We start from the raw sequence: 26,587 nt of genomic DNA, 5'->3' as shown, positions 1-26,587 counted from the left end.
TTAGAATATTTTTTCCACACGATTAAAAAAAGGCATTATCAAATGTCAATGTTGAGGAGAAACCAATACTTGACATACCAACATTTCTGCTGGGTATATTGGAATGCAACGTGGCAGGGGGCGAGCCTAATGCCGGTTATTGCTTAATGTCTGAACTAAGACTGCATACAAACGATATAATGTGAGATATACGCAAATAATTTATGATAGATTATATATTTATCAGTTAATCCTATCAGTATCTGATATTAAACAGACATCATAATCGATGTTTTAAAATATAATACAAACAGCGAACTAACATTGTTTATATTTCTTAAGAGTTCGTATATTAAAACTAAGAAAATAATAGAGTTTAATATGCATGCACTTATATTCTATAATATTACAACCGACGCGACGGTATTTTAATTAATTTACGCGAAAGCGAAATCTGCTCCAGAAATGATTCTATTTATGGTTCAGAACTGCATAGAACTCCGTTCAGTGGTTTCCGAGATTATCACAAATATACAGACAGTCGCGGCGGTATCTTTGTTTTATAATGTGTATAGTACTTAAATAGCTATAAAATGCACTTGCCGTTTGGCAAAAAACATTGCGTAGGTATCATTAGAGGCCTTCTGTTGGTCAACGACCTTTGTTAGTGCAGTTATAGTATCTATCTATCGCCTTCCTAGTAGGTACTAAGTAGAAAACTGTTAATCTCAGATAAAGTCCAAGTCGAAAGCATTTGTTATCTACTGTTGGATATAATTTTATGTTTGACTAGATGTGCTTACGAATTCGTACACAAGTTATACTGACCTTGACCAATTAAAGAAAAAAAGATTCTAGCTTCAAACATGCCTAATTTCTATACAAACTTTCATCTCCTCTTTATTTTAATCCCTTAAGGGTAACATATTTACAAACTTTATACGTCATATTTATTTATATTTAATCAACAGCCTAAAAATAAGTTTAAAGCTTCTAACATTAAAAATGACGATACTTCCATACAAATATTTATCTCCCATTTCGATCCCTTACAACTCTTTTCTCGCATTAAAAAGTAGCCTGTGTCCTTTCTCAGTTTCTGTTCTATGTGTGTACCAAGTTTCATTTAAATCGGTTCAGTAGTTTTGGCTTAAAAGCGAGACAGACAGACAGAGTTACTTTCGCATTTATATTATTAGTAAATATTAGTAAGGCTGTAATTGGAATGGCAAACTAGCTAATGGCCAACCTGATAGTAAACGGTAACTCATGCTTTGCGATTCAAGAGTACTATCATATCATGCCTTTATATATAGTATAATTTCATTGAGTTCTACAATGCTTCAATAAATTTTAAGATTCCGTCGTGGTTTAGTAATAGTAGTGATTTTCTATTTATGTCTACATGATTATTTTATTCTGTAATTTGTTCAACCTTTGTACCTTCAGACATTGACGGCGTTATCTCAATTATTAAATTATTATAGATTCTGTTTTTATGTTTATTTATCATTTCACGGGAAAATTTATGTATTTATTTCTTTTTTTCTATTAGTCTGTTAACATACACTCAATTGTTACATTTTAATAATATATTTACGTTATATTTAATATTTATTCCCGTGTTATGTATCGTAATGTAAATTGATATCATGTATAACGGTTCTAATAACAAGATCTCAGATCGTCACGGTCTTAGTAACAAGACCACCAAGTAGTGATTAGGATCTTAACTCAAAGACCCTAAAGGGCTGAACGCCGACATGACATGTAGAGCCTTGTATGGATTGAATAGTGCGGTTCAAACACCGCGTTCTCGAATAGAAACGGACCCTATAGAATATATAGGATTGAGATTAGAAATAAAACATTTTGTATGACTTCTAATTTATAACGCAGTATTTTTTCAAAATCAAGAAATAAAACTATGTTTTTGTCTACAAAAGTATAATTAAGAAATAAATGAAGGTTGCATAATTAAACTTATTAATTATGCAAATTCTGCAAAGCGCATGCAATCCATTATTAATATGAATCATAAACGAAACTGTAAACTAAAAACATACATATATTTGTCGGTGGATAACAAATAAAATCTTAAAAAACTGGGCGAAGAGTTTTTTAGAAATACCAGATGTAATGAATTTTGCCTTTTTATTACCATATTTTTCGTTCTTTGTTGTATGCAACATAATGCTGACTGTACCAATTTCTGTGTTAATAAAAAGTGCTAGTTCTGTCTTTCATCTGCATGCGTTCTTAAATCAAATATCATCTTTACCGATTAGTTATTCATTATTATCCTCTTCAATTTCTTGTTTCTTATCAAGAAAGTATTCGATAAGGTCCTGGTGTTGCGGGAACGTCTCCTCTAATTCTTTTTTGCAGTGCTCAAACTGCTCTATTTCGTCTAATTCCTTATATGCCTTTGTTTTATATAAGCGGGCTTTGAAGCTCTTCTCATTAAGACGCAAGGCAAGATCACAGTCGGAAAATACCTGAAACACAATTTTCTTAACTTAGTGCATGACTTGTTTGAGTATATTTGATATCGGAGAATATGATGACCTTTATTAAAATGTTTTAGGTTTTCTACGGCGTTGTACGTAACGTATCCATTTTATGATGCTAACGTGATGATGATGGAACAGTAAAGGATGGTGAGCAGGAAATACGCATGACTGCAATCAATTTATTTTATTAATATACAATTTTAACATCTACTTTTCTAAATAGTATTATGTTTAATGGAATCCCCCCCACCGGTGTTCATGGATAACAATTAAACGTCATTGGATAATGCGCTATAATTAATCAACTAATTAAATAAAATTTATTTTCTATCTTATAATTAGTGACATAGGGTATTTACTTCGATATCATATATTAGATTAATTGTAATCTCCATTATATCTTTACGTACCTAATATTTATATAGATACGTATATAATTAATCAAAGATAACATTGCTAATTTCCCTGGAGGTGCATACAATAAAGCCAAATTAAAGATAGCCATGATAAATTTCCATTTCGTAATTGACGTCATTACTAAAAACTAATTTACATTCTTAAGTCCTCATTGATATACGTACATTGACATTGTAATCGGAATTGACAAATCGTTTACTGGTAATTGCCTCGGAAAGTGAGATTTTGTCTGGTTAGTCAACGGAACAATCCGCTTTCTTTTACCGATGTTGTCTCAAAAGCACTAGTTTACCACGAGGCGACATTGCCTTGTCTAGAACTTGTAAGGTGTCGTAGTTTTCCGCAATTCGTAATTGATATTTATGATAGTGTCATCACGATTTTTATACTACAGTCATCTTCGGTAACATTAAATACACACTAAACTTTATTAAAATAATGTTTGTTCTACTTTATTTATGTGGGTACCATCTAAATATAAGCTTGTGGATGTGTATAAAGCCTTTCGAATACTTAAATTTACCATTCGATAACAGTAACTGATTTGGTTATATTCATAACCATAAGTCCATATGGTGTATGATATGATATAATTTTGAATTAACATAAGTGTTCCGTCTCTAAATATTCGTATTAATTTTTAAAAAGTTTTATTTCATTAGCTGCTTGTCCTCAATACAAGTGATCAATTTATAATTATGAATACGCACTTTAATCAATTATTTTCTAACACGAATAGAAACCAATATTTTAATATAACTAATGGTAAAGTAACTGTTGCTAGATTAAATGAAAATAACTCATTTATACAAAATAGGTGGCAAGTAATAAAATTTAAAGCATTTGAAGGTCAATTTGATCAATAAATGTTATCAAACTAAACGATATCAGTTGCTTGTTCCGTGTAATATTTTACTGTGTCGACATACATATTATGTATACTTTGCATTTACCATCTACAACTTCATCTAAATTAATGTAGTCTATCTAGCGCCGTTAAAACATTAAACATGGTGATCTAATATGACCTGCGAAATGACTTTTGTTACAATTGAATAGGTATGAAATTGAAATCGCACAGAATAGATGACAATTGAATATATATGACTATATTAAATGACCATCATCATCATAACAAAAAATTTCCACTGTAGTATGCTGTACTATTCTAAGGTACCACCATACTTGATATGATAGGAAGTGGTGACAATTTGTCTTCCCTATTATTAATATATGCCTATTCTCTTTCTTGTGTATTTATATTAGACCCTAATAAATTAGTGCTAGTCGGTAGTTTGTATTCACACGTTTCTACTTAAAATTGTGAACGATAATTTAAAAGAGCAACACATAAGTTTCTTGCTCATTCTTCTTGTGATGAGACAGTTTTCAGAAAGAGCGGTAGATTAAAAAAAAATTGTGATGACTATTCAAAAGTGCTTAAATTAAGTTTATTTGAATAAAGCATATTCGATTCTATGCATCTCATGTTGGTAGAGTCGGTTTTCCTTATTCTTCCTTTTATATAATAAATTATTTTCCTTGATTATAATAAATAATCCATCATCTTATAATCGTATATACTCGTATTATATCCTCAAATAGCTTTATTAAAGTAATAAAATATATATACTATTTGACAAAAATTATGTGGTCATGATCTTACTTTTATTTGGGTTCGATCGCGTCATAGTCATCCTACTGATAGCGAATCATTAGAGAGGTCACGCTCCTATACCCCACAATGATGATATGATAGAATGATTGTATCAAGGTCCTGTTCAATTTTGCCATTCTGAGCAACATAGAGACAGAAAATTCTTAAAGTCAGTTATAAAGCATATTGAAAGTGTTTCTCTATCTTGTGGGGTTATTAAACAGATAATATAAACGACAATTAATGTTTCTAATCTATTTATGGATATATCAAGTATTTTTAAATTGTATAACGTTATCGAAATGTATCAATAACTAACATAATTTAATAAATTTAAATTTGAATTAATATTTTAAAAAATATATGCATATTAAACTTATGCGATCTCAATAGAAAATATAATATATTTTAAATCTAGCGTATGACACACATTGTGTTGCTATTTAGGTTTCAAAACACTTAAGGTGTAAGCGTGTAGCGTGCAAATTTTTCAACGACTCAATAAACTATAGTTGACACACATAAAAGTACTGTTTGTCTATTGACACTTTATTATATAGACTCAGATAACGCGTTCAAACAGTCAACAAGCGCTCAACGATGCAGAAAGAGGACCTTGACCATAAATAAAGTACCTACTCTCTGTAGGAATGTTACATAGAGCTGGTACAGACTGACTGACTGATCTCAGAATGTTCTAAATGCATAGAGTTACAAATTTGAAATTTTGAATATGGAATTCTATAATGGTGAAGGTACCTACTGTGAAAGAGTTTCTCGAAATTCCGTGGACGCACGTGATAATGGATTCCGCTGTTAACATCGTGGTAAATGGCTATTTATTCTAGTATAGTTGTTCCTATAGATTTCAATGTCATGTATAGTAGGTATTGTCGATGTTTTGTTAAGTGAACAGGTGACTATTATATGTATTTACAAGAATTATTAAATGGACACTAGTGCTGGATGTGTTGTTTGTTTGGGATAGGATAATAATGAATAAAAATTCTAACATATAATCGATCTGCATGTTCTTGTACAGCTTTAGTTCTTGTATATTACTTTACTATTCTTGTCTAGATTAGTCCGATAGCTCAATTGACTTCCGATCAGTTACGGTTTGATGATTTTAATGCATTCTCACATATTCTCACTTATACCTCTGCATTTTAAAGTTTATTTTCAAATTGTACTCTACATCATCCTTTTGAAGGCATGGAAATATTGTTGGTTAATTAGTCATCTCAAGGGCACCCTTGTCATAACACCGGTAGTATGGAAAATATTAAGGTGCCAAATGGAGTATTCATTTTAAATCTAAATTTTAGTATGCTATGATTACGGTCGGATTACAGGATTCATTTGACATTATATATATGCTTAGTGTGTTCTTTTGTACTTATAGTTTCTGTGCGCATTAAACATTTTTTATTATTTTTAATATATTATTATTACTGTTATTATAGTCACTTACCTTTTTAAAATTTCCCAACTTGATATTCGTTAGAGCTCGGTCACAATACAACATAGGGTTATCCCTGACTTGGTCTATCGCGCGGTTGTAGCAAGAGAGAGCTCTATCATATTCACCTCTGCGGAAAGCTTTTATAGCTTGGGTATTTAGTGTATCGGCTTTTTCGCGCCGGATTTTACGATCCAGAGCCCTTTTTTCAGCGTCTTTGCTCATTTCGGCCATCCACGAATCTTTGTCGATCTCATTCTAAAAAACACAACGAACTAATGTTTTTATAGCTATATATGAGATTTAATGAACATCGTAGATTTTCGTCTTTCGCGACAATTACGGTGTAGCGTCTCGTTCTGCTGCGGATGCAGTCAATTATCTCGAAAGGCGAAAACGTGCTACGAATAAATAGCACTAATGCAAAAAGGACTTTGTTTTAAAAATATTAAAGACGGATCTCCTATGAATAAATATTCGATGCCAATACCGTTTTAAAATCTTAATGACGTTAAATCTGTGGTGACTCTAATGTGACTGTATGGTATCACTAATACGCTAATATATTTGTTTGATTCAGATGGCATGTACAAAGGAAATAAAAATCTTTATTAAAATTGTAATATGAATATGTAGGTTGGACATGTGTATCATAAACTTGGAACAGAACCAAGTAACGTTTTTGTCTTTCAAGTAATCAAAATTCATACAGTATCTACCTATTCTAAAAATATTTGCTAAGTAATATAACAATATTTATGATAGAATCATAAAATTTAAGCAATTTGTCATTATAAAAGATCTGTGTAGAGAATTATCATGTATATTAACTATACTTTTATATTAAATTCGAGAATTACACAAAAATAGGATAGTACATGAGAAAATAAAGCTGTGGACAACTAAGAAGTGTCTACACCTTGTAAAATCTAATATATATTACTGTGTTTGAGTTCAAGAATATACTCAAAATTACCTAGAGGAATAGTTGTACTAATGCCATAGACTGTGTATGCCACCAAGACACTTTATTTTGGGTTAGTGTAATTTATAAAAACCAAAAAGGTCAACAAAGCTTAAGTGCGGCCTGTGGTATTTAAAGCCATAGACTGCGATGGGCAGTTACCAAAATACATTATGTATGTTTTATTGTTCTCTTTAATTAAACGTGTGTTTTGCAATGTAAAAACCTATACTGCCGTTAAATGTATATTTTCCTAACAGATTCGCCTTTTTGTGGCATTATCAATTGCATACACACACATTGTTGTGCTATCAATGTTATATACCTATTTACTTCTGTCTGTATAACACTGATGCGTTCAACTGACAGTCAAAAATAAAATGGGTGTACTCCGGAATTTTAATGGGATTGAAAAATTAAGCCTCTTTTATGCAATCGGAGCGCTTTGGAAGTCATGAACGCAATTTTCCAAATGGCTGGCAAATTGAGGTCGGGTGTCAAAAAAGTGTTAATATTTAATTGCGAATATTTAAATCAATGTCATAAAATACTTGCTAAATAAAAGCCGTATGTTGCTTTGTCGGTGATATAACATTCTTTAGCAATGTTACGTGCGTTCGTCAACGCAAATAGAAAGAACAACAAATATAGGTGAACATGAGCGAGATGTTTATTTATAGAGGAACGGGAGCCAAATTGCTTTCACTGATAAAGTGATGATAGTATAGAACAGTGTACACGGCCGTCATTGTATTTATAACTTAAACAATGAGTGTACTCAATCTATGCCGTTGTAGATCATTATTATGCGCGTTATTGCATTTTATTTGGCATTTGATCCATGACGAGTATGTAAAACATGTCTCATTAATATAGGGCTCCCAGTATGACCTACTTATATAGTGATTGTTGTAATCGGTGTTAGAGATTACGTAGTTAAATAGTTATTAAGGGCAGTACTACAAATATTGGTTCTCACTAATAGCACAAATTGATTTGAACAATGCAGTCATTCACGGCAATAAATCTACTACGCCGCAGTCTGCAGATCGAGCATAAAACAGAAATATGCGCAGTAATGTTTATATATTGTGTCGTTTGATTCACGTCAATGGGTACCTACATTATTTATATAATATTCATTATTCTAATCGTATATTAGTTGAAGGTCAATAGATCTTAATTTAACTGGACACTTCTGCATAACAATGCATGTTAATTGCTCACCGCATCTTTATTTTCAATAAACCGGAAAGCTTTGTCATTTATCACTGTCCGGTCGTTCTTTACTTTTAATTGCACATCTTCGTCTATGATTATTTTTCCTTCGAGATATTGGTCTGCTAGATTCTTCGCCGCCTCAGCTTTTTCCTTATCACCGCTGGCCAAATCTTTCACTATATTGGAAACGTCGCCGATTCTTTTCATAAAATTGTTCCATTCTTCATTTAATTCAATTTGGTTATGATCTTTCAAGGCAGGGTTTGACAGTATGCTTCTTAGACTCATGTTGAATATTGAATATTACGATAAATATTATTGAGTATATTGGCAGTGACAGAATGTTTGTTTACTAATTCCTGAAGTATTGATGTAACGGTGTTCATAGCAACCGTTGTCAACATTTTGAATTATTCGGTTTTATAACCATACTTCTTAACATAAAGTTCTGTAATATATTTTATTAAGTAATTTATAACAATGATGAATTTTGGATTTAAAGATTTATTAAAAATATTTTTATAATTTAGTATTTCTATATCTTGTTTGTTATTTAATTAATAAATAGTCGTTTATAATATACCATTCGGTTTAATCATATGAATAATTTTCTCACGATAAATTGTCGTAAACTCTATATTTAAAGAGAAAAAATATATATTCTACAGTTTCTTCGTCGTATCTTTCATAGAGCCCTTACAAAAATAAAAGACGACCCCTCGAAATTAAAGTAGGGGAATACAAGGCCGGCTCGTTTCAAGTATTTCTCACACGTAGTGCGAAATAATAAATTCTTTTGTCATTGAAATATAATTATTATTGTACTGTATATTTGGGGTGTATTTTTATTTACAATATCTTACGATAGTTGACGGCAACAGCTCCGTTAATGCAGAATTTATCGTTGTATTGTGTAAACCGATATTTTTTACTGAGGTAGAGATTGTAAAAAGGTATATGCGTGGGTTACTATCTCACTCATTTCAGCGGCCAAACAGCTTGCTTCGTAAGCTGTGTTCCGTAGAAGAGGAACAAGGCAGTGAAATTACAGGATGTGGAGACATGACATCTATCTTCATGATAATAAAATTATATATATACATATATAGACGATGGTTACCACTTACAATCAGGTGGGCTGTCAATTATTTTTACCATTACAGTTACATAAAGAGTACAATAACCTACCGATCGTAAATGAATTATATTAAACACTACGTACATATTTATTCCTTGACTTTTGGTAATGCGTTTTATCGTTGGTATTTAAACTATATGCAATAGTTCTATTTCATAGAGTACATAAATACATAGGTCTTAGGTGCATTGAATTTGGCAAGGAATGTTTTTATACATGCTTAGTAGTTAGTTAGTGTAATCGGGTATCATCATAAAACCAATCAAACCCACCAAAAATAGACACTAAACAATGTTTCACAATGTCTTGTCTGGATTGCATCTATAATACTGCACTAACATGTACCTACTGCAAGCAAAGTATAATTAAATTATCAAAGTAATTTAGTAAATAGATTTCGTGGCGTGACGTAACGTGAACGTCCATTCAATCACGTCAAGGAACTGAATTTTCCATGAGATCGGAAATATTTGTCTTATAGATAGAGTAAAAATAATAATGACATATTTAACCTTGTGTGTGTGCCTTTTCCCATGTCTGTCCTTCAACCGTTTTCTGTTTTTAACCAATGGTTTTTTGGTATAGAATGCTATGTGGCATTACGCTCGCAATTTGTAATGTATAAAAAAAACGTATTAGGGTCACTAAAAACCGATTAAAATAATATATATACTACTGGTCATTTCTTGATTCAAATTTATATGAGACCCACATGAGAATACCAACATAGATATAAAAAAAGATACATCTAAATTGGTACACGTAGAAAGAAGTTCCGAACTAACACACATAAAAAAAGTACAAATAATTGAGGGCCTCGTTCTTTTTTTAAAATTTCGGTTGAAAAAATGACTTATCTTAAGTGTGTAGTTTGGATTGTATCTATACACATATATTTTTGAGTTTCAACTATGTTTATTTGATGCATGTTAATAAAAAGTATATTGTTTCAGTGTTCACACCACTTGGATTCGTCCGTTTGTTTGGTGTGGTGGGTGGTGTTCTGGTGAAACCACAATTCCTGAGAGATCTCAACGAGGAGTACTATATGTATTCGTTTGAAGAGGATACGATAAAGCGGCGGATAAATAATGCTGTTTCTACAGGTATGACCGTATTAAATAAAAAATAAATATTCGTGCTTTTGATATTCATAAAAGCACTTTTTATTTATTTATTTTATATTATTATTTAAAAAAAAAAATAATAATAAAATAGTATTTATTATAATCTCATATGTATGTTACTTTAATGTGGGCTATAAGTAGTCTGAATAAAACAAAGAAATTAAATAATCCTGGACAATTCACACAGCACTATCTAGTCCCAAACTAAACAGAGCTTGTGTTATGGATACTAGACGACTGATGGAAAGGCATACCTATTTTTTTGTAAATATATTAATTATATACATAGAAAACGCCTAAACTAATACAAACGATTATATCCATCAATACAAATGTTTGTAAATGCTAGACCACCGAGGCCGATAATATTTATTAGTATAGATTAAAATAACTCTCTTTGCTCGATAATATATTTATAGTCTACATATATTGTAAATGTACTGTTTATTACACAATATTTTTGTCTATAGTCTATGGCAGAAGTGCGCTTGATTGAACAATTGTCGACGCCGCATTATTTGCGTAGGTGTGCGTAAATTTACAAGGATCACACTCTAGGTTATTAGAGTAAGGTTTTTTACTTGAGTATAATTGTATTTAAATGAAGAAATATAGGATTTTGTGATAATATGACCAAACCTAGTTCACATATACCATTTCATTAATTCATATTACATTAGAATAAATCAACTATTACTGTTATTATATTATCTATACTAATATTATTAATTCTAATGTGTCTATCTGACTAAACGGCTAAAGGGATCTTAAGAAATGTTATATGAGGAATCTATCCTTATATAAAATTTCTTAAGATCCCTACAACACGAGGACAGACAACATATTTTATCTTAACGAAAGAAAACAAAGTCGCAAGTAACAGCTGACTGACTGTTATTAAGTTAATTATAATGAATATACACAGATTAGAAACTTAAATATAAATAGAGTCTTAAATTATAAAACCATTTGAAACTTTCCGACTGCAATTATTATTATTATGTGATACTTCCTATTACGTGACTCTAATGACCTTAAATCAGCTAACGTTGTAGATTTTACGTGACGGATGTGGTCTTAGTCAATATCGTAAGATGCTAAGTTAAAAATTCTGTACACATTTTGTTTGTTTTTTATATGAATAATGATGGAATAGTACACCTGCCTGTGCTGACGGTATACGCTGACGAGGCACTGAAGGATGACAGGATGAGCACGAGGTCTGACCTGATATGACCTCGTGCTCATCCTGTCATCCTTAGCTGTTACTGTTAGCCCATCGTAGGGATTCATCAGGAATTAAGTGCGATGGTTTTCAAAGGGGACCGCGTGAAGGTCAATATTTATAAATAGTTTATTCTTTTCACTTTTTCACACATTCAAACTTTCGCCCGCTTCTGCATGACTGTCAGTTTGGTTAGCTTCAGTTGAGAAGAATTAGTAAGAAACTAAAGGTATTTAAAATATCAAAAATCCTTTGTCTAAACAAGTGACGCCATGCAAGGTCGTTTATGAAATTATTATTTACAGCGTAATAAAGTTGAGCTTTATTCAATAAGAATTTATTAATAAAAAAATTGTAAATGGCCGATTTGACATGCTGCATTGTTAGCAAAACTATGCCGAAAGACAGGTAGAATACTCATGAATCTGAATCACTTAGTAATAAACGAAGTGGAAATCTGAAAATAAATTTTGAACTTCCATACTAAATTGATCATGTGACCACCATATATGAAGGTTTTAAAAAGAATACTATAATATGTCACTATTTTTGGATTAGTTTTACACCATTTACAACTTCGTCGAAAAATAAATCGCCCTGTATTCTCTTGTATAGTTTTTCGAGCTGTACTTACTTGGGAGGATGTTATCTTGCATACTCTCTTCCCAAGCCTCGTCCTTTAAGGCTATTATGTCTGAAATAAGTGATGATGACATATCTTACCTTTCTTTCATCACCGCACAGAGAGATATGACGTACAATGGCATGCCGACAAATATCACCAGCGGCGTACATGTGTTTTTAATCCCACGCACCTATATTATTCGTTGGTGTAAGTAAATAGTGTGAAAGTCTATTGTCATGAAGTACCAACTGATTGGAAATGTTAGTAATATTAATCATGTTTCAGTGATCCCTATATTACTATATAGTGTGAAGTTTATAGAACTGTTTGTTATAAAATCAGAGGTATATAGTTATCTATGTAATTTAGGTCTTAATAATATGTAGTGTAGTAGGTACAGATTCAATTGACAAGTAGTAGCAACTCTTTTGTTATTTTTTCAAATATGCAGAAAGAATATTCATAAAAAGTCAGGTAAAATCCTCTTGACACTGAACCAATTTTGGAGAGAACATAATGGAGATCTAAAAGTAAATTCAGACTTTTTCATACTACATTGATATCGTGACCACGCCAGTTTATACTAGTATGAAACCACTGAAAGCCAGTAATAATATATACTTAAGTATATATTATTACTTATTATATACTTTCAGTTTGGTATATAAAATTTATGCTTTTTTTTCATTTATTTATCATCTAATTACATACGTATATTATTAGTACAAAAACGTACAATGTCTATTATTACAATTTGTTAAAGGAGTTCAATTCATCAGATAATTATGCAGGCCAAGTTCGAATACTACTGTCTTATCATATTGAAAGTCAAGTGACATCGTATTCTAACGAATTGTGGGACTGTTTGTAGATTTTATACGAATATTGTAGAAATTTCTAGAATAGAATTGTTACGTTACACGACTTGCATTCTTAAAGTACCTATATCGAAATGTACTAGAATTTCCGGTTATACTGCTACTGATTCATTAGGTTGTGTACATGATTTGGAAATCCATTGCATACATTTTAATCCTTACTCCTTACTAATATTATTATTGCTAAAGTAACTTTGTCTGTTACTTATATTATAAATGCGATAGTCTATCTGTCTGTCGCGCGTTTGATGTCAAAACTACTGAATCGATTTAAATAAAATTTGTTACACAGATAGTCTAGACCCTGCGAAAGGACATAGACTTCAGTTTAATTTTACACCCGTGATACCACTCATGCTCTCTGTTGCCATTCAGAGGACTAAGATGTCATGATTCTTATCCTGTAATTTTAAAATGGTTTCTTATGATATATATAATAATCATGATAATGCATAATTGCAGTTCTGGTCTATTCTATACGGAAAACAGGAAAACAATCGCTATAAATTCCTGGTCAATTTGCCACGATGAGCCAACTGGTCATGCTCACATTATCATCCTCCACTGGTGCCTCGCCAGCGTAAACCGTCAGCGCAGGCAGCGGAGCACCATTCCATTAAAGATCTGTTTTATTTTATTTAATATAAAACAGATTTTTTACATATAAATTCCTTATTATATAAAGAGCTGTATCGACTTATGTCCCATATTTTGTTCAACAGGTGTTGGGTACATAACCCCCGAGCCCATGTACCCTGACCGCGGGGATATTTCGTTTCCCGTGGACGCTGACACGTCCCTTTTAAAAGACGTGAGCGATTCAGTACTGCAGGGCAAGGAGACACCTTTGCTGCGGTTGAGAAATGGAGCGCTGCAGGCCGGACTTACGGACAGGTTGGCGAGGGTCGTCACTTTAAGAAAGGTCAGTTATAAATCCAGGTAGACTATGTACAAAATCTGTTTCACCTATTTTTTAAGGATGAATATAGAATTTGTGCACTCTTCTAAGTTAATGATATACGCTCGCGGGGCACCGGTAGACAATAATAGTATGAGCGTGAAGTGAGAACAGTTAGCCCATCATGATTTACCACAATTGTTTTCTGGAGGGAAGGTCAAACTGACATGTACATGGCTAACATGGGACCACTAGTTCCCATTATTGACAATTCTCTCCTTTCCAAAAAAGATTCGTCCTTCTAAAAGGACTTTATACAAAGTCATATGCGAAGTTACCTCTATCTCACTTATTTCACCTGCTACTTATCGTGATGTTCTGACGTGAAGATAATAGTTTAGTTTATAACATAGAATATTGACGCTTTTCAAATAACTAGTGGTCGTGATGGTCGAAATTCGTTCATAATCAATTTAAATTATTATTATATATTGTTTATTGTCAAGACTATACTTCTATGCATGTGTGCGTCAAATATAATAAAACTATAACATTCTGCTCTCAGTATAAATGTGTGTGCGAAAATTAATACTCCTCCATCCGCACAATCTTCATAAAAAAACGGTACAAAATTTTTGTTTTACGTATTAATACAGTGTTTCTTACGAAACTTTAAATTCTACTAAGACCGTATATGACCGCATGTTCGATTCTATAAATGCTTGTTATTGTACAATCAATTAAGGCGGACGCTTTCGTAATTTTTAATCATAACATATCTAACATATAGGAGTGTCTTATGTACAAGATCGTTGGCACATTTCGTGCAGTGTGATTAATTATTCCACGCGGCAATCTTGGCATTACTTTCCGTTTCATGTGGCTAGCGCACATAAACATTAGACTATACTAATATTATAAGTATAGAATAGAAATATCTCTTTTGAAACACTCTATCCTGTGGAGATAAAAACCATCGATCCTAATGTCCTTCAATTGTTGTCTCTCGCGGATCTAATTTGTCGGTTTCTCTGTCTGTTACCTTATCACGGCTATAGACTCTATAAAAAAATATGGCATAAAAATCGTACAATAGAACGAATAATAAAACGCTCTAATTGAATTTGACATGAAGACGGATTCTTATCACGAGGTCATATGTAGTTGCTATCTAAGGTTATATGTATAGGCTATCTTTTATCTAAAAAAAAAAGGCAGATTAAGTCGCGGGTAACACCTAGTTGCAGATAAATCAGAAGTATAACTTGTCATTTAAGTACAGTGTATGTTTATATTAGCATTAAGACCGTATCAATATAGAAATGTTTGTTATATCAATGATGTGTTGTATATGCAAATAGAGATAACGTTTTCGTTTAAGTTAATTTAGTTACGCTCTGAAAACTAGCGATAAGTTGTATTGTATAAATATTTTAAAATATTCACGTTACTTACGGTAACGTGTTTATACATTTATTCCCTTCATTTGATAATAGCATAGATTAAAAAAATTATATAATAATAAACCAAATTCAGCATCACTTTCTAAGATTGTTATTTTTTTTATTATAAACGCGTTTGCGCTTGGACTTTCCTCAACTGATATAAAATTATAGCAATACCTAGGATGTAGCGCTATAGACGTAAGAATTTTATTCACCATAGACTTGATGAATCCGGGCTTGTTTTTCTCTGGAAACACGGAAGCTGGAAGTGTGTTCAATTCTTTAGCAGTGCGTATTAGAATGTATGTATACTCCCAGTCCAGTCCCAAACGTCTATATTTCAATCACCTGTAACAATTATTACTTATGTCAGGTGTAATACGCAATAACTGCTACAATATAGGTACCTACACACCATGTTTTCCCCTTAATTATTAAAGGAAAAACATGGTGTCACAATATGAAAACATTATGCTCCTATTTCGATTAAAGGGAAAACCTAAACAAATGTATATAGGTAAGTAAGTTTTAAAGTATTAAATGTGTATAATGACATATGATAGCTATATGAGATAGTGTACAATAAAATATACTGAACAATTTTTTTAAATGTTAAATTCAATGACGAAAGTCAAATTCGAATTAAAGAATAAAATAATTTCTTTGTAAGAAAATGTCTAGTCTAATCCAATAATCTTTAAATTGTTTACATTGATAATCAATTGCCTTTTTGAATGCTCTGCTGCCACTCATCAAATCATAAACTAGTTACTTTTCTTAGATAGATAGAATATTCTAAAGAATCTATCTAAGTTGCAATATATAGTAAGCACACAAATACATATTAGTTACACATGTATAATTTCAAGAAGGCGGCCTTATTTGCTGAAAGCAATTTTCAATCAATTTTCTTAGCACTTGTTTTCTGAATATAGGTACCGTGACCTTGCACGTAATATGAACGTATTTGCGTGCACCCACATGCCTGCTTCTTGTCGTCATCTCTTTCCTGATAACAATAATGTTATTTTAAAATAAACACGCGAGAGTAGGCCAATAAACTGAGCTGACGACATTTCACACGTTTAACAGAAAAGCGTGCCGTACCAACGTCAATAGTGTTCCGTAGTTAGTTAACAATATTTGTTTTAAAAATACACTTTTTTTCTTTCGCGTAACAATTCCATAAATCATGATCTATAGTATAAATGAATAACTATTATTTGCCTATCTACTACCAATTTCACATCTTTTTATATTCTTGAATTTACTTAACGTTTTAATTATATACGTCCTGATTATTTAAAGTACTGACTGACTTTCTTATTGATTTACATGGTTTAGTATTAGTTACATTTTAAAATAATAGTACAAAACAAACTAGCTAGATTGGTTCCATATCGATATTAAGATGATACTCAACATTAGTGAATTGGTAAATATGTAGTCTATTGTTAATTGTACACAATAAGAATATTATTATCATTATTATTATCTTATATATAAAAATCCCGTGTCACAATGTTAGTTACCATACTCCTCCCAAACGGCTTGACCGATTTTTATGAAATTTTATATGTATATTCTGTAGGTCTGAGAATCGGCTACTATCTATTCTTCATACCCCTAAGTGATAAGGGTTGTCCACCCCTAACATTATTTTTTTATTTTTTGGGCGATTTTATTTATAATGTGGCATTAAAAATAAATGCAACACCAAATTTTCACCCTTCTACCGTCAACCCCTATTTTATTATAGCGTTATTAATTTATATGGCAAAACAACGTTTGCCGGGATAGCTAGTATAGTATAAAACAAAGTCGCTGTAGCTGTCTCTCCTTCCCTATGTATGCTTAAATCTTTATAACTATGCAATGAATTTTGATGTGGTTATTTTAATAGATAGAGTGATTCAAGAGGAAGGTTTATATATATAATACGTGTGCACACCCGTGCGAAGCCGGAGGGAGCAGGTATATAATATTCTTGTATATAATATTCTATATACGTATATATATTATAGTTTAAAAATGGCATAGCAGCATTGGAAGATCTGAAATATCGTGGATTAGGTCAATGTCTATTTTTGTACTATCAATTGATTATGCAATTACGCTCTCAAGACCACGTTTGACCTTTCCGATTCGTATTAAGTCATTATCTATATTGGAATTAAAATCATTACATACTTACGTAGATTGCTACCTAAAAAATATTTTGTGTCGCCCACATATTCTCAAGACAGTAATCAAAGCATAGAAATAATCATTATTTAAGTAAATTAAATATAAACGCTTTTGAACAGTCATAAATATTTTTTTTATTATACGTCTCATTCGGAAAGTACGAAACTTGCGTGATACTCTTTTAAACAAATGTTGTTCTTTATTACATATTTAAAATTTGGTGTCAATACAAACTTCCAAATAGCAAGATTGAAAAAAGAAATGAAATAATCCTTTTACGCTGTTAAAAAATTGGTACCTACTTAGCGTACGTAGCGAATTAATTGATTCTTTACGTCAACATAATAATTAATTATAAATATTTAATTAATATAAATAAAAGTCTACAATTGATGTATTATATAGTATTCATCAAGAATATAATTTACGTGTTTTAATTTAAATCCTTTAATGCCGTTAATCCTTTAATAAGGTTAGGATTAACTGTGTATTAAACATATTAACATGTTTACAAATATTCAAATTTATAATATTATTATAAATACTAACAACCCGCTCCGTCTTCGTACAAGTACAATTATTGTTATCTTATTTTAGGAGTATCAAGTAATTTAAGAGTTTATACGTTATACAAATAAAAATTTATACCCTCTCTTTATTTTCTTCTCCTTACAACCTTATTCGGTATAGATTTACTACTATAGAAATTTAATTTAATGTGTCGTATTACTGATTATCAATTTTTATTATTGTTATTATAAAAGGGATTTATAAAGGTGATAATAGAGTAGAGCATTTATTTGCACTTACGGTTTACGCTGGCGGGGGTCTACGTTATATTGTCTATGAGTTTCTTGTCAGTTCTTTTCAGCTCGAAATCACACAGATATGACGGTAGATTTCAGATATCATAAGAATCTGTAATAGACCTACACGGGTAAAGATATTTTGATTTGATATGTATTTTATTTGATACGTATGCATTTATATATTTCTATGCGTTGTTCAATACCATTTTTATTTGTATGGTTAATTTTGGACTAAATAACACTTTGTGAAATTATATATTAACTATTATAATTATAAATCAATTATGAAATATTGTTTGCGCTAGAAAAATTCTTTTGAGGTTGGTTAGGAGGAAGGCTTTATCACCTCATGCTATGACTAAGTACTCAGAAATAAAAAAAATATTAGTTGTTAATATTGTAATGAAGATCAACAAGCTGACATTAATTAATATCAATATTATAAAGATGTAGAGGCGCCTATGTCCAGCAGTGGGCTAACGATGATGATAAAGATATTTTTGCATGTCGAATAGACTGAATATTAGGGCTACGAACAACAAATACAAGTATAATTACCACATTCATTGTAATACTAATTTCATTTCAAAAACAGGGGAAAATTGATACAGAATAAGCTGCGCGTGTCATATAGTTATTATTATATGCTTTTTCAGGAGGTTGAGAGTCAAAGGAAGACGTCGTCCCTGCAACGCAACGTGGTGTACCCTCTGGCGATGCTCCTGCTGCTAGCACTCACCACCATCACGGTGCTAATGGTGCTGCAGAATATTCTAGAACTGTTGATTGGAATTAAAGCGTTGCCACTTAGCACACGGGTGAGTATCGCATACAGAAACATTTATCAAGTTTCCCTTATTAATCGGGTCTTAATGTGAATAAACTTGTGGTCGTGGCTAGTGCAACCTAGTCGTATCGTTGAGAGACATAAATATTTACCATAAAATTATTCGTGTTAAGACCCAATTATTCGAGTAACTGTTTTTATAATGTGTACTAAACGCGAAAGTTTAAAAATTAGTTACCCTTAATTGTTAATTTGTTGTTTGTACTTCTTTATTGACGACCTCGGTGGTCTAGTGGTCTAGCACACCGTTTTACGACCGATGGTCGCGGGTTCGATTCCTCGCACGGCACAAAAATTTGTTTGTCATGAGTATGATTGTTTGTATCGGTCTGGGTGTTTTCTATGTATAATATGTATGTATTTACAAAAAAAAAAATATAAAGTATATGTATCAGTTATCTAGTACCCATGTACTACAAATTATACATAGAAAACACCCAGACCGATACAACACAAGCTTTAGCTAGCTTAATTTGGGTCTAGATGGCGCTGTGTGAATTGTCCTGAGATTATTATTTATTGTATAGTATAAATGTGGGATATAAGATATAGACTTAAGAAATTTCCACTCTAATTAAGGTATTTTATCTAATCCATCTTTCAGTGCTTCAGAGAAATTATACTTTAATTTCTCTGAAGCACTGAAAGATGGATTAAAATATTTTAAAATAATTATTGTAATTTAGTAATATTTTTAATTAAGTAAAAACTTTTAGTTTTATTAATGAAGTCATTTTATTAGTTTATTTACTAAATAACATTAGTATTCAATACCAATAATAAATCAATGTATTTGGTCATGACTGATGTCATTACTGCAAAATCGAATAGAATCTTTTACTACGCTCTCTGAATCCGGTAGTAGAGACGCCGATAGCCACGAAGCGGATTTTAGTACTATCAAACTGCAATGCGATAAAATTTATATCAAATATATCTTGTTTATGTATTTACATGGCGACGGTTAGGACTTAACATAAGGGTCATTACGATATCGCTATATGTTAGCGTCAGTGGAGAATAATAGGATGTGCATGATGTTAGAGCACTTTACCCCATCGTGACGAATTCACCAGAAATTTAGGTGTATCAAATGTACCAAATCAGGCCAAACGTGGAGGTTGGCCTGACTTGGTACATTGCTAGCTATGGGACTACTAGTTCCTATTGTAACAGAACAGGGACTGTTCTGTCCCGGGGGGAAAGGGGATTGCTAGTAATGTAGTAAATAACCCCATTGCTAGTAATGTACCATGTCAGGTTGACCTCCACGCGGTTCCCCCTGGAAACCATCGTGGTAAATTGCTATTTGCCAAATTGAACTATCTGAGCTGACTTTATGCTCATTTTATCAGCCTCCACTGGAGCCCTGCTAGCGTAAACCATTAGCGCAGGCCGGTGCATCATTCCATTATCATCCATTAAAAAAAATGTACCATGTCAGGTGCACCTCTTATGACCTCTTGAGCATAAAGTCAGGTTAGTTAACCCCATCATGATAAAGTTCGGTGGGAACCGCGTGGTGGTCAACTTGACACGGTGCATTTCTAGCAGTGGGGTTATTTACTACATTACTAGCAATCCACATTACTAATAATCCCCTTCCCTCATTAAAATAACGTTGTACCTTGGGCCATAGCAATTCTCCCTGGGCATCGCATCGCTATCGAAGCTGGGGTGGGCAGGAGCGACCCTGGAAGCGGGGCTGATCCTGTACCTGTCGGCGGCATCGCTCACAGGGCTGAGTGCGCCCATACGCGCTGCCAGATTATTGCCGCGCGCGCGCCGCACGCCTCTTGCGCGCATCATCGCACTCTGCGCGCTCCTACTCATGCACTCCACCGCACAGCCGCTCCTCGTCAAGATATTAGGTTTGTTGTTTTTTATATGTTAAGACGCTGAGAGGTATCTAATGAAATTACAGTTATAAAACTAGCTGTTTACCACCGAATTAATCTGCTTTTTTGATATGCAAAGAAATAAACAGTTACAATATTACAGTCCCAATATATCTTCACGTGAAATTTTGAGGATCTGTTCAGTCGTTTATTCGTGAAAAGGTAACAAACAGTTTCGCATTTATAATATACTAATATTATGTACTACTGATATATGTTTAGTAAGAAAAAGTAATCAACTCTAGTTAAGTATACAACATTTCAATTAAAGGATCCCAGATCCAAATATCATTTTTAATGTATTTATTAAATTTGTAACGTGTGGTGATCAAACATACAGTATTCAAATTGTGAATCTGTTTTTTTTTATTTGGTTGAACAACAAATAAACTGTGTATACCTAAACAATCTATTGCAATTGGATATGTGTTTCCATCAACGTTGCGTATATTTAAAACATTATCTATATTTTGATAGGTATAACAAATTTCGATTTACTGGGCGAGTTCGGCCGCATCGAGTGGCTGGGCAGCTTCAAGTTGGTGGTGGTGTACAACGCCACGTTTGCCGCGACCGTCACGCTCTGTCTCGTCAGCAAGTTCACGGCTAGCGTCCGCCGCGAACTGTACAACAGGTTGGTCGAAAACGTCAACACAGTCGCGCATTGCGTGTCTTTCCTCAATAACTGAGTACGCAACGGTAAACTGTCGATCTGCCAAATATATATGCTCAATTGTAACAAATGTCTTTGTTCGATCGTATGTTACGATATTACAAGTTCAGTTGTTATCAGTGGACGTCGGGACAAGGACATTACATGCGATAATATGGATACAACTTAATTAAGAACAATATTTTGACATTAGGATATCATTAAACTTGACATTGACATTAAAATTAAAAAAATAGCAATATCTAAATATTATGCATTTATTAGGTTTAAATTAAAAGTAGATAGGTACGTAGTTTTTTAGGTTTCCAATAATAATATCATAAATATATTTACGTAGTTAAAATGTCTATATATAATAATCTTTAAAAATAATTCAGTATTATTACTTGTAACTATCAATTATGAATATATATATTGTTTCATAATTTTACACATTTACCTATTAATTGCTGAATATAACCTTTGCTAATTAAAATAATATACCGTCATATACCCATGACCTAGCCGCCTCTTACTTAATCCTGGAGGTGAAAGGAGTAGTGGAGTACTAACAGTCTTGCTATTAGCTGTTTCATTAATAATAAACTGTATATGCACCATAAATTTATGATGAGATTGATAAACATTTAAGTTAGTACTAGCAACGTCATATCAATTCAACAATAATGTGTGTTAATTTTAAAGGTGTATCCATAGTATTTACATGTCATATTCTTGCCCAGCTGAACTCAGAGTAACATAATAATAGAAACAATATTAAGTTTCTATCCTATTCTCTGTGTCAGTCTTGATATAAAGTCATTGTATAAGGCAAATGAGCCTTAAATACTTATTTTACACTATACAAGTAATTGTAAAAGTATTATTTACGTTATTTCTTGCAGATTAGAATGAATTCTACGAATGAATGGGATGTATGAACTTTACATATGTTTTTATATGAATAAGTTATTACAAAATGTATGTTAGTAATACAGTGTGTGTAACAGATCATTAAATATTTAAGGCTGAGGTAAAACAAGTATTAGGTATCTTACGTTGCCCATAACTTTTCATATATTTAGTTATTTTTAGCGTTTACATAATGAGAACTGAATAAACTGAATAAATAACTATTTGGTTCTTTTGTTTGCTAATGTACAATATTTGGCAGATTCAGTTACTTCATATGTGTCATGAATTAAAAATTAGTGATATGAATTCATAAAAAAATGAAATGATAGATGGTACAGTTAACAGCAATAAATTAGAATTGTATACTGTAAAAGAATTGTCAACATTTACTATTTTAAAAATAAGGGTTGAATACCAATAATAATTTGTTTACAAGTACATATTGGATTTCTATAGTGGCCTAGTTTACAAGCTGCTGGAATTGTAGTTATTTTTATAAATTGAATTCAAGTAATAATATGTAAAATTATTATTTACCATAATGTACTTATGTGGTATCTTTGTTATTGTTATTAATTTATATATTTAACAATTTTACTTTTATCGTAAAAGTATAATAAAAATAGTAAAAACAAAAATTTGTTAATATAAATATAATAAAATTGTAATCAAATTAGAATAATACAGAATGCATTTATATTGTTTCCCTTATTAGTTATAATTATTAATTATTATTTATCAATTGACAATTCCTAATTGTTGTGTCATAAAAATAATGTTATGTATTAGTGAAGGTTCTTGAGGAAAGACTCATTATCATTAGAGATAAAATTTAAATTATTTTACGACTAATGAGACTGAATTTGTTAATGTTACTATTAGGATCAAAATATTATTTATTTTATTAATTGTATGAGATTGGTAATTTTAATTCGAAATAGTTTGTATTTGAGAAAACCAAATGCCATGACATTAATTCTTGTGATGTCCTATTGTAAACATATTGTGAATTTCAAATGACAAAACCACATTTGTTTTTACCTGTATCTATTATTGAGGCACAGATAACATATTACTATGAAATATAAAATGGTAAATGTATAGTAGTAATACAAGCAACATGATTATAGTTGTTGATGATCTTATTTCACCACAAAAGACATAGCAAGACTGTTTTTAACCTAAAATAATGTAGAGGTAGAAGAATATTGTATGTATGGTGTTCATTAGAGTTCCAGTTCGACCTGCATTTATGAGAACAAACTGCAATCCATTTGTTCTTTGTGGTTTGAGGCTAATTTACTTATTTTCTAGTCGTAATAGTTCTCATACAGTTTTGTAACTCATTTTATGGGATTTGAATATTATATGTATTCAAAATTAATGAACAATTAACTGTTTATAATAAATTCGTCTGCTATCATTACTAATGTGCACATAACACTATTTCTATTATAAACATGCATGTAGGTCTGTTAGAATGTTCTACTTAATATATAGTTTTCTTAGAGATGTTAATATGGTTGGCCATATGGTGCTATCGGTGACATATTATATCATGACAGTTAGGTTAGATACAATGTATGATGTATAAATATGTTCTGATTAGTACCTAGACCTAAAATGTAGGTATGGCTTGTATTCTGTGTGAATATTTTGTTTGTGAGCGAAAAATTATTCTGTGTGCGGATTTTATACATTTTATATTAACTTGTACTAAATGTTGAGATTGCATTTGAAATAATATATATAAAAATTCAATCAGAGCTTTTTATTTCTATCCTTCACATGTAAATCATACTATGTTTTTTTATAATGTTATGAAGATTAGACTACACATTATTTGCACGAAAGCAAAACATATTTTTTTTATTGTCTTTTGTATATAATAAAACATGCTTCAAATGTTAGTACAGCTTGCCTTTTCATCATCAGCTTACTAATTACATTGCTTGTTTAACTTTTGTTTTATTCTATTATAATTCCACAAACCTGTATTCAGTCTCATTAGTATTTAAATGAGTATTATTTAATATGTTAATAATTTTATTTTTTCCATTTAGATTCAAGTGGATAATGGATGTTTTCGTAATTGAAGATAAGACTCCAGTAAATGTATCACTCATAGGCGGCAGAGCATCAGTTGAGAAAATACTTAATGGTGAGAAGACAGAACACAAAGACAAGATAGAGCAGCATTTAAAATCAGAATAAGGTAGCATCTAAATATCTCAATGGTGACATAAGACAAATATTGTGATAATGATGTATTATGGTTATGTATATTTGTAAGTGCCCATTTTAATTAATAATGATGCCATTTTTTAAAAGTGCCTTTGTGAATGGCTACATATTACATATAATAAAATGTATATAAAGTAATTATTGCCAGTTTTTTATCTGTGATTTTCATTTTGTATGTTTTTTATCATAAGTAAATATTTATATTAATGTAATGAATTAGTTTTTATATTTAAATAAATAATAAAAAGTGATTTATTATTTAGATATTTTATTGTCACATTCTTTTATTTCAATATAGTGTTTACCACTTCGCCTCCCCATTGATTTAAGGATTAAACTTCTAGCATTGTTCCTTAATACCTCCAGGCTTTCATTACTATTCAAACCCAAAAGAAATCCTATATTAATGACATCATGAACATGTCGAACATGGATAGGGTTGTCAGCACCACTACTTATAATTATATTTTTTGATTTGCCAATAGCATGATACATGTGTGCTGTACTGATTATATTCTTCCTAGAAGTTGCATCACGGATAGCCGGTGAGTACATGAGTTCAAAGAATATACCTCTTTCTGTAGCCTGTCTGTACAACTTACGGTTTATTTTGAAAGGTATTTTACTTTCTGGTTGAAAAGTGATTATATCAATGTCCATAGTGCCACATGCATACTGAAATGCTTGTAATGTTTTTGGTATCACAGCAATAATATCGTACTTTTTCAGATTCTCTGACTGATTCATCTTATGAGATATACTTGAGTCCGAAAACTCGAGTGTCAATCTTTGGAGAATGTTCAATTTTGTGTTGTCTTGTATATCTTTTGGGATGTCAATAGGCGAAGGTATAGAATCTTTCTTTTCTTTCAAGTCTCCTTTTTTTCTCTTTTTCTTAGGTTCGTCACTAGTTTCTTCCACAACAGTATTTATTGCTATTGTATTATATTCCAGTTTTTGTATCGTATCTAATTTAGAAAGTTCATAAGTATTATTTACAGATAAATCGCAAAATCCCCAATTACGACAAGCCATGATAATTACATTAATTTTGTATTATAACTAAAGTTTTTAAACTAAACAACAGTAATTAAAAGAAATAACCATAAAATTGCAATAAAATACAAACGTGAGTATATTGACAAGCAACAACAGCCGGTGTTATTTGGATTGACAGCTACATATGTTGACATTGACATCACTCGACTTTACGGCTTGACAGTTCGTTCAAAAACAATTTGTTTTAACTTCGTACATATAAAGACATCGATTATTCAACCACTCGATTGTTGGTTTAATAGTAGTTATTCGTAAAAATTATTCAGTGATTCATTGAAAGTTGAAATATAACTGCAACTTTAAATTTTTAAATAATAAGAATGCTTAAATAATCTTACGTGTGCTGGTTATATTTTTAACCTTTTATTATATTTTTAGAATACGATTACTTAGTGTAATTAGCTTAGTAATTAAATTTAAGTTTAGC

General features: G+C 31.4%; 3 protein-coding genes across 3 annotated transcripts in view; 1 reads left to right on the top strand and 2 right to left on the bottom strand.

Moving 5' to 3' along the window:
* The window catches only part of LOC131850450 (protein Lilipod), a 28,953-nt gene extending 3,713 nt beyond the window's left edge, over window positions 1-25,240 (top strand). The window contains exons 5-10 of the mRNA XM_059200669.1: window positions 10,305-10,457; window positions 13,929-14,128; window positions 19,202-19,363; window positions 21,032-21,263; window positions 21,768-21,924; window positions 24,921-25,240. Of these exons, the coding sequence (XP_059056652.1) occupies window positions 10,305-10,457; window positions 13,929-14,128; window positions 19,202-19,363; window positions 21,032-21,263; window positions 21,768-21,924; window positions 24,921-25,071 (1,055 nt within the window). The 3' untranslated portion in view covers window positions 25,072-25,240. The remainder of the gene's footprint in view (window positions 1-10,304; window positions 10,458-13,928; window positions 14,129-19,201; window positions 19,364-21,031; window positions 21,264-21,767; window positions 21,925-24,920) is intronic.
* On the bottom strand, window positions 2,102-8,561 carry LOC131850452 (tetratricopeptide repeat protein 12-like). The gene is made up of 3 exons (XM_059200671.1): window positions 8,220-8,561; window positions 6,041-6,286; window positions 2,102-2,477 (listed from the first exon to the last, which is right to left on the bottom strand). Exons 1-3 carry the CDS (start codon window positions 8,499-8,501, stop codon window positions 2,268-2,270), a joined length of 738 nt encoding a protein of 245 aa, XP_059056654.1. The 5' UTR covers window positions 8,502-8,561; the 3' UTR covers window positions 2,102-2,267.
* A 44-nt stretch (window positions 25,241-25,284) lies between the features above and the next one.
* Window positions 25,285-26,249, bottom strand: LOC131850451 (ribonuclease P protein subunit p30). The gene has a single exon (XM_059200670.1). It carries the CDS (start codon window positions 26,134-26,136, stop codon window positions 25,357-25,359), a length of 780 nt encoding a protein of 259 aa, XP_059056653.1. The 5' UTR covers window positions 26,137-26,249; the 3' UTR covers window positions 25,285-25,356.
* Between the last annotated feature and the right edge of the window lie 338 nt (window positions 26,250-26,587).

The sequence above is a fragment of the Achroia grisella genome, unplaced genomic scaffold (genome assembly GCF_030625045.1).
Source record: "Achroia grisella isolate CSIRO2021 unplaced genomic scaffold, CSIRO_AGI_Agris_v1 utg770, whole genome shotgun sequence".
Taxonomy (NCBI): domain Eukaryota; kingdom Metazoa; phylum Arthropoda; class Insecta; order Lepidoptera; family Pyralidae; genus Achroia; species Achroia grisella.
Note: the sequence above shows the minus strand (reverse complement) of the source record. Positions and strands in the feature narration are given on the sequence as shown.

Coding starts and splice junctions, on each gene's coding strand:
- LOC131850452 (XM_059200671.1), bottom strand. CDS start 8,501: ATGAGTCTAAGAAGCATACTGTCAAACCCTGCCTTGAAAGATCATAAC. Junction 6,287..8,219: donor TTATTGAAAATAAAGATGCG/GTGAGCAATTAA, acceptor TGTGTTTTTTAG/AATGAGATCGACAAAGATTC. Junction 2,478..6,040: donor AGTTGGGAAATTTTAAAAAG/GTAAGTGACTAT, acceptor ATTGTGTTTCAG/GTATTTTCCGACTGTGATCT.
- LOC131850451 (XM_059200670.1), bottom strand. CDS start 26,136: ATGGCTTGTCGTAATTGGGGATTTTGCGATTTATCTGTAAATAATACT.